This window comes from Malus sylvestris, chromosome 2 (assembly GCF_916048215.2).
Source record: "Malus sylvestris chromosome 2, drMalSylv7.2, whole genome shotgun sequence".
In the NCBI taxonomy this organism is placed as follows: domain Eukaryota; kingdom Viridiplantae; phylum Streptophyta; class Magnoliopsida; order Rosales; family Rosaceae; genus Malus; species Malus sylvestris.
In genome coordinates this window covers 12,984,321-12,993,532 of record NC_062261.1, presented here as the reverse complement: position 1 = coordinate 12,993,532, position 9,212 = coordinate 12,984,321, and the positions used below count along the sequence as shown (strand labels likewise).

The 9,212-nt window shown below is 34.0% G+C and overlaps 1 protein-coding gene across 1 annotated transcript; it reads left to right on the top strand.

Moving 5' to 3' along the window:
• Positions 1–4,960: 4,960 nt before the first annotated feature.
• LOC126613688 (autophagy-related protein 101-like) lies at positions 4,961–8,881 on the top strand. The gene is made up of 7 exons (XM_050281268.1): positions 4,961–5,183; positions 5,289–5,325; positions 6,090–6,175; positions 6,696–6,791; positions 6,961–7,126; positions 7,217–7,382; positions 8,504–8,881. The coding sequence occupies exons 1-7, from the start codon at positions 5,151–5,153 to the stop codon at positions 8,577–8,579; spliced, it is 660 nt and encodes a 219-aa protein (XP_050137225.1). The 5' UTR covers positions 4,961–5,150; the 3' UTR covers positions 8,580–8,881.
• Positions 8,882–9,212: the final 331 nt, after the last annotated feature.

The window sequence follows — 9,212 nt, the reverse complement described above, 5'->3', positions numbered from 1 at the left end:
GACCACATGCAATGGAAAATACTCTTAAAAAGTGTAGAATGACTTTTTAGTGAAAGAAATTTCATTAAAAATAGTAAAAAATGCACTTATGACAGACATGTTAAACGTGCCTCTTAAAACAACTGAAGAGACTATACATGTCAAAAGAATATCATAGTATAAGCCCTACAATTACAAACACATCAAAAATACAATACGGTTCTTCCATCATGAAGGACCTTTAGTCCTAAATCCTAAACTCTAGTCCTAAATCATTGCAATCTCGAAAACTACCTTAGAAGCTCCACGAGAAAAAGACCGCACCACTGTCTAATAATTTTGCAATTTTAGCAGAAAAGCCCTGCTACGAATTCTTCTTTTTGTTTTACATATATCCTTGCAGAAACTATTAAAATATAATCACTTTCACATTCTCATCAATCACTAGATAATTTAGTCCTACCTAATGCAATTAAGATTGTGACCTGTGTCAAGACTCAAAGATTAATTGATGGGTTTTAGGTACTCCGCATCAGTCCAAATCACGTCGGCAGTCGGCTGGCACCACTGAGATTATTACCTTAAGCACGCTCAGTTTCTCAATGCACATGTTAATGCTCATTATTCTATATATGGATAATATGTATTAATGTCAAAGTTCCTCGTAAGGAGACAAAAAAAGTTCCAATTATAGGATAGGAATAATCGATCGTACGTCGTTTGTCTTCTCCAACTACCCAACACCGTATCGTCACCGTAGATTGCATATCTTCATCTGCCCGGTGGGTTTTGTGTGGGTAAATAATTAAACATGCTTAGTATTTTGTGTCGTAGTTCTATCTTCAATGGTTTGGCTTCTATATAAACGTCTGTATTTGAATTTAATAAAATCTTCTATCATTTGACAAAAATATAATAATTAAACAAGCACAAGTATATTATAAAAATAAAGTGATTTATGCTTACTTTTTTTTTAATCTTTGTACATTTTTATATGTATTTATTTTTATAAAAATTAAATTAAAATATAGTAAAATAAAATCAAGAACATGAATTAAGAATAATAATAAAATGCAGCTAGTCATTACATCAAAGGTCCATTGTTTGATTAATTGGATGGAAATAGTTGCTTGCAATATTGCTACATCTTTCTTTTCCACAAGACAAATAATTTTGATTTGTATTCCATCATTGGAAGACTTTGTGGGTGACAATACTTGAGGCTGTATCAATTTCAACTAATTAGAAGCATAAATTTGGAGGATTGGAAGACTTTGTTGGTATCAATATTTGAGGACGTTAACTTTCAACTAATTAGAGGCATAAATTTGGAGGATTAGAAGACTTTGTGGGTTACAATATTCAACATTGGTATTGTATGTATCACTTTCAACTAATTACTAGAGGCACAAATATGAAGGCTATATATGGTTGGTTTCTTCATCTAATTCTGTCTTTTTATCATGATTCATTTCCAGCTTTATTGTTTGATGGCGACATTATTGTTTAAATTTTCTCCCTTGTCAACGACAACATAATACTGACTTGTTTAGTACATATTGATGTTAATATGTGACATTTAGTCTCTTAACGTGCACAATGGTGAGTCCAATTTTGTGTTGCTCAATTTGACTATGACTACTTCATCACTTATCTAATTTCTTAACTCTAAGAAAATGAGCACATTAATTAGAATTGGACTCCACAATGATATGAGTCTAATAATATTATCTCACGCCAATCTATTATCTGTGTTTGCACTCTTCAAGGGATTGTCTAAGATACCTTTTCACAATTTAGCATGCATTGGAAAGATGTATTTATAGTGTTGGAGAACAATTCAAAATAAAATAAAGGAAATAATTACATGAATTAAAATGATTCTAACTTGATTGAATCACATATAGGAGGTTAGTGCAAAAGCTATGTCTTTCGAACAGCATTTCCGTCCCATTCTTGTGCTTGTGATTTTACGACGTCTACTTGAATAGGATACAACTATCTAATTCTACAATCTGCACTGGATTATAGAATTGGTTGGGGTGTGCTATCCACACACCCTTTTTTACTTCTCACACACCTCTTGTTAATTTATGTCTGTTGATCTTCTTCAATTCATCTGATCCGACAGCCGAAAACTAAAAAGGTGTTGGAGAAGTAAAAAGGGGTGTGTGGATATCACACCCCTATAGAATTATGGTGAATTGCTTTGTGTGTTTACTCTCTGGAAATTTTGTATGGAAGAGAAAGAGGAAAAGAATGAATCTGTTGGAAACTGAGACTGCAAATATATAGGTTGTTTCATACCCTTTCAAATACCCATTGAATGTATTTGAAAGTGCACAACTCTTTCTAAAAGATGTGTATCTTAATCAAAACATTTTTTAATTAATATGTTAATTAAAAATTTAATTCGAAATTAAAATTAATGAACTCTGATTAATTTTAACTTCCCCCAAGGCCTAAGGCCCTTGTCTTGATTAATTTAAATTAATTATATTAAGTTATATTACACAAGCTTAATCCACACAACCATAAGGCCCAAGCTTATCCATTACCAAATGGTCCAATACCTAACTACTAGCATAAAAGACAAAACATATATAAATGCCCCCGATGTGGGACATGGAGTCTCAAAACTCCACCAATACCCTACATTTTGAGATGACTATTAGGTCCTAGAGAAACTACGATATGAGAGTAAACAATAGATATGACATACATTAGGAGAGGTGTCCTTTGGACTTAAACCTACCTTAGTATATACTTATCGGATTTACCAGATGACGCAATGAATATAAAATTTGGAATTGTTCATCTTTGCAGTAAACCAAGATGATAAGAAAAACTAAAGGATATATATGGTTACAATATTGAAGATTGGTATTGCATATATCACTATCAACTAATTACTAGAGGCACAAATATGAAGGATATATATGGTTGGTTTCTTCATCCAATTCTGTCTTTTTATCATGATTCATTTCCAACTTTATTATTTGATGGCGACATTACTATTTAAATTTTCTTCCTTGTCAACGACAACATAATACTGACTTGTTCATACATATTGATGTTACTATGTGACATTTAGTCTCTTAACATGCACAATGATGAATCCAATTTTGTGTTGCTCAATTTAACTATGACTACTGTATTACTTATCTAATTTCTTATCTCTAACAAAATGAGCACATTAATTAGAATAAGAGTCCACAATGATATGAGTCTAATAATATTATCTCACGCCAATCTATTATCTGTGTTTGCACTCGTCAAGGGATTGTCTAAGATACCTTTTCACAATTTAGCATAGATTGGAAAGATGTATTTATAGTACTTATCATGGTATAGGAGCCCAAATATCAACGAAAGTTAGTACTTTTTTAGATGCGGCCAGTTACTACCAATTCTCAAGCATCAATTTCAGTGGGTTCTTTTCGAATCTAATAGCCGTCCCACTGCAAAATGAGGATTAAGACGAAAATGGAATGAGGTTTTTCTAATTTAGTACGTTAATATAATTTTTTTTCAAAGCAATATGAATTTCAGGTACATCATATGAGATTTATGAGAATTAGAGTTTTTTTTTTCTCCTTTTTTCTAATTAAGGATTTAAAGTGAGGCGCAAGGCTTATGCCTTATTCGCCTTGCCGCTTTGCCGCCTTAACGGATGCTTAACAGATGTAAGTCACTCTTTTGGTGTCATTATTTTACTTGTTTAGCTTCTAGTTGGGGTTTTGGTTGTAAGAGGGATATTGTCTTTAATTTGTTTTAGCCAGTAAAAATATTAAAAACCATCTTATAGACTCTTACACAATGAGCCAGTTTGCAAGGCCTTCATTACTATAGTTCAAGACAAAGGTCCAAGGTCTAGGGAGGGAGGAAGATGAAACAAGCATGACAATTAAAAGTGGGGGTGTGATATCCACACATCCTATTTTACTTCTCACACACCTTTTTAATTTTCAATCGTTGGATCAGATGAATTAAAGAAGATCAACATACATAAATAATCAAGGGGTGTGTGAGAAGTAAAATAAGGTGTGTGGATAGCACACCCCTTAAAAGTACTTTATCACTGAAACTATGATACTTCTGACCACCCCATCTTGAGATGAGAAGAATTAGATAATACATAGTACTCACTAGTGAGTATTTTATGGAGAAGAGATCCTTTTTGGATCTCTTCCACCAAGGCCACCAAATCAAGTGATCCAGGCCTTTCAAATTTCATCTAACGGGCCACCTATTTTGACCCCTTAAAAGTTATAATAATTTTTGGCCGTTGGATGAAATTTGAAAGGCCCGGATCACTTGATCCGGTGGCCTTGGTGGAAGAGATCCTCTAATCTATGTACTCATTTTTTGAGTTGGCCAATCAAAAAATGACATGTGTTCCTTGTTTTTTAATGCCCAAGAAAAATTAATAAGTATGTCCATTATTTTTGTGTTTATTGACACTCTTAAATAGTCATCATTATTTTGTTTGGAATAAATTGAAATGATATGAGTGCAAGATGATTATTTTGGTTGAATAAGAGCACCCACAATTTATCTTATAGCATTTGTTTTTGTGGTTGCTATTGCAGGCATGAGCGTAACCACATTGGTTAGAGCGTATGCATTCTGCCTAAATCTGAATTCGAATCTCCATCCCCATAGATAATAATAGATCTGAATTTGAATCTCCATTCCCATAAATAATTTAGACTAATTTAATGTAGAATATCGTCATTTCAAATGGGAAAAGAAATATGGAGAGCCGAATGAATAAATTTGTGGTTCAAATAGAACCCATAGAAACAACATTGGGCCTACTCCTAATTGGAGGAAAAAAACTACAAGCTTCATGTTGAGTCTTGGCCCCATTTATCAAGCCCAAAAACCACCAAAAAGGCTAAAAGAAAAGCCCAAATTTAAAATAAAGTTTGCACCTCCTCCTCCAACATCACCAAGTTAAAATCCGATTAAGATTAAACTTACAGTCGAAGACTTCGATTACTTCAAAACTTAACACAAACACACACTCCGATCAAAAACGTAAAAGCGTTTAACTTACGCCAATCGCTCCCCTCACCACCGCGAAATTTCCACTCCAATTTCTCGCAGAAATCTGGGGTTTCCGTAATCGCTCTGAATCCCAATTCACTGCCATCGCCGAGAGCACCATGAACTGTGAAGTTTGCCAGCTCAAAGAATTGGTATGATTCTCTCTTTCTCTGTGTGTGTGTGTGTGTGTTTTTCTTTTCTAATAATTTACAGAAATAATTTTTTATTTGAAAATTGGAGTTTTACTGCTGTTTCAGGAAGTCGAGCACTTTGAGATACGGGAAGTTCTGCGCTGTAAGTTAGCAATAAAAAATCATACTTTCTTTGACATTGAATTTCAAGTAATTTAATTTGTTTGGTTTTTTTCAACTTTGTCTGTGTATATGTATTAGCTTATGTCTCTGTATTACTGATATCGAAAACTCTGGAGCTTAAAGATTTTAGTATGTAGAGATTGTTTGAACAATTCAACTTCGATACGTGTTTTAGTATAATTGATGTTAAAGTATGTATCTTTATGTAAAATAATGTTTGCTTAAGTGAGGGAGTGTGTTTTCATTCATATTTGGATTTTTAGTTTCGGGTTTGCAGTGGCCTTCAGTCATCTTTTTATGATTCAATAACGATATTGAATAATGTAAACTGTACTTCAAAAATCTATGGTTGTAATGGAAGTAAAGAACTTTGAACTTTTCTTTTACATACTTTATTGTGTTCTCTGCCTAATGGCAGTCAAAAGTGGGGATCGAGAAGTTAAAAAAAGAATACATGTTCAAGGAATTGAGCTTGCAAGTGTGAAAATTTTGTTGCTGGTCATTTCTTAAAGTTTAGTATAGCATAGCATAGCATAGCATGATGAACAGAACAAATGGGTACCTTTTTGGTCTTTAAAGCCATCTCAGTTCAGGTCTATTAGGCTTTCAGATTGGTTTCTAAACAATTATGTTATTCTTCTCAGGTTCTCCTCTAGTTACATAGGATGCAAATTCCTGCACTCACTGCGCTTTCAGTATATTTGTTTTTCACGTCAGCTTACAGAACTTTATACTTGAATGTAGGCATACTTCACACAATTGTGTTTCATCGGGCTTTGGGTCTTGTGCGGCCCAAAGATGTTGATTTAGAACTTTTCGAAATTACATATGTAAGTACTTTCTATGCTCTATACATTGGTTTCTTTTGATTCAGACCTTTTCGAAATATCATTCGTGCACATGCATCTTAGTTAGCAGCAGTTAACTTGGAATGATTTTTTCTTCTCAGTTTATTTGTCCCAGCTTATTGGATGAATGAGAATGATTATAGGGATCAATATTGATGTATTGCATGACTTTTCCCTTTAACCAAATAGTACTGTGTTTTGACTTCCCCAACTGAATTATACATTTACCAGCATGCTTTTCTTGGAGCACTAATGCCAACTGAAAATTCTTACAATCGCAATGAAACTTCAGCTGGAAATTAGTTTTTTCATCATGTTTGTTTGTTTGTCGAAATTTTGCCATCAGATCCTGTATATTTATATTTTGAGATGAATCTTTATGATTATAATGCTGCGGATTCTAATCATCCTCAATGTGGGAGTGGGATTGAGCTGATGTGTACATTCTGATCTTAAGCCTCTGATATGTGTGTATTGTGTCTAAATCTTCCTTTTTGTCCAGGTGCAATGCGGAGATATTGAACTTGAGAAAAAAATAGATGAGAAGATTGAGCAATTCATTAGTTGGGTAGAGAAACACCCAAACAAGAAAAGTCAGGTTTGTGCTTGCCGTTGGTTTTAAGTAATCATCCAATCACAAGTAAAATTTATCAATTCTAGGAAAGATAATTCTTGTTCAATCATTATTTTGAATCACTTGTTTGATTTCTCAATATATATTTTTCTGAGAAAGTTTCCTACATTAACTGCCATGATTTGTGATGCAGGTCTGCTTGTCTTTCTTTGAAGAGAAAAACAAACAGGCAACTTGGTTTACGCACAAAACAGAAAGGTTATACTGGGAACAATGGTATATAAATTTGAATGTGGCCCAACACCTGAAAGTACATTCGGGCAAATCTCATAATTCTAAAGTTGTAGTTGATCCAGGAGGTACAATTATCGTGTACTGAATGTGTATTCTCTGATGCTTCACTTTCTGGAAGCTATGCTGACACTGACATGTTTGACCTACGAGTGCAGAGAGTGCATTGGATGAGAGAATGGCTCGCAGAGCAGCACTTGAAGCATCTCTTCATGAGGTTTTGTTCCAAATAATAAAATTTGTGAATGAGAAGAAAGATCATGTTCCCCCGATACCACATACTGAGGGTGTAGTCTATTTCCCTCATGAAATTACCATCCCAAGGTTGGTTCTGCATTTATTCATTTATCATTTGAAACTTGATACATATATCTTACATGTTGTCTTTGACTGAATAAAAGGAATATATAATCATTGACTCTAAGAATAATTGTTGATATTACATAATGTAATTATCTTTATAGAATTTTGTCAAGGCAGAATGCGGTTGGTATCATTGATGCTAAAGATAATTGTTGATCTTATATAATGTAGTTATCTTTGTAGAATTTTGTCAAGGCAGAATGAGGTTCGTAGTTATCTGATGCCATCTATTGCAATGCAATAATTTTACTAGGAAATGCCTTGCTGCCAGAAAAGATTTTTCTGTTTGTGGAAATAGAATTTTATGGTAATTTAATATATGTACTGACAATTTTATTTTAATTTTAGTTGCCTTACCTCAACTAAACTTTCCTTGGTTATATATGCAGTCGTAGTTTTTGTTCATGGTATTGGAAAAGGAATTCTGTTTGGTCGGTAGTATGCTCAGTGAGAGAACCAGCTTGGTTCGCTACGCTCATTTATGTTGTATTTTGTTATGTCTGTACACTACACATGTGAGCAGATGTACATTTCTTAGCAAACACAGGGTTGCATGTCTGAATGCATGAAAAGGTAGGCCAAAAGGTGACGGTTGATTCATAAAATGGATGTCAATGCCATAGAGTCATAGACAGTCCAAATAAACACATGATCAGAGCTTTCATTGGCCATATTGACAAGTTGAATTGGCAACGTGCTTTATATAAAAGAAAGGTTAAGACACAGTTGTGGATTGAGTTTGGTTAAAACATAGGATTTAGGAATTAGTGTTGTATGAATCAGTTGAAAAACTGTACGTTCTGAACCTCAACCCTGATGTGGATCCAATTTATTATGACTTACATAAATGTGACTTTGTTATACCACTTTACACGTTCCATCCATCTACCAAAACCAGCATGCTGATATAGGTTGGAATGCGATTCTAGTTAATGTACAGGTGAAGCCTATGTCTACGTCCTTGTTTCTTAACAAGAAGTTGTTATTGTTATTGGTGCTGCTGTCATTGTTATGATTGTTTTAAGAAATCTCTGAATCTCATGATTAGACTGCTGATTTGATATTTGTGTTGCCTTGGTCAGTTCCTCGGATTCTGCATTTGGGATGGACATGATCAAGAGGATGCTGCATACTGGCCATCCAACCATGCTCAGCTGATTATCTGCTTTTGTGAGCGCATAACGTGTTTCTAATCTGCTCCAAAAGTAAGTCAATTTCCATGTTCATGATGACTCGAAAGGTCCACGAATGTGTTAAACCGATAATCTTTTATGAGCAAGGTTTGTTTCTATGTAAAGTAAACTCGAAGTGCGTAGATTGTTATTATCTTTATGTAAATATTCCCTTCTTCACATTCTATCTCCATTCATGTGTGTTCATCCTTTCTGGATCGTCCATTGACCTTTATATATTGAATTGGGGATTTTTCAATCCCGGTGCATGGCAGCTTAAAAGTTTAAGGTGAAACTTTGTACATTTTAGTATTTTGATTGAAGGACATTTGTGGTACACTATCGCTCATAGTTATGTGTACAATTTTAGTTTTTCTTTTTATTTTTTTTGCTTTTTAGGTGAAACGATAGCAATTTTTGGTCGGAAAAGATAAATGCATTAATCCGATAGTAGGTCACAGGCCAACTCAAAGGAAGGAAAAATAATCCAAATACATTGGGGGGAAATAGATACGTAAAAGCCCATCCCAATTAAATAAACTAAAACGAGAATCCAAATTCCTAATTTCCGACCGCAGAAAGCAGCGTCCGTCGCTATCATTGCCACAAAAGTATTGTC

Excerpts from the sequence above, each read along its gene's own strand:
- LOC126613688 (XM_050281268.1), top strand. The coding sequence starts at position 5,151 with ATGAACTGTGAAGTTTGCCAGCTCAAAGAATTG. Across the intron at positions 5,184-5,288 it reads TTTGCCAGCTCAAAGAATTG|GAAGTCGAGCACTTTGAGAT; the intron begins GTATGATTCTCT and ends CTGCTGTTTCAG. Across the intron at positions 7,383-8,503 it reads CATGAAATTACCATCCCAAG|TTCCTCGGATTCTGCATTTG; the intron begins GTTGGTTCTGCA and ends TGCCTTGGTCAG.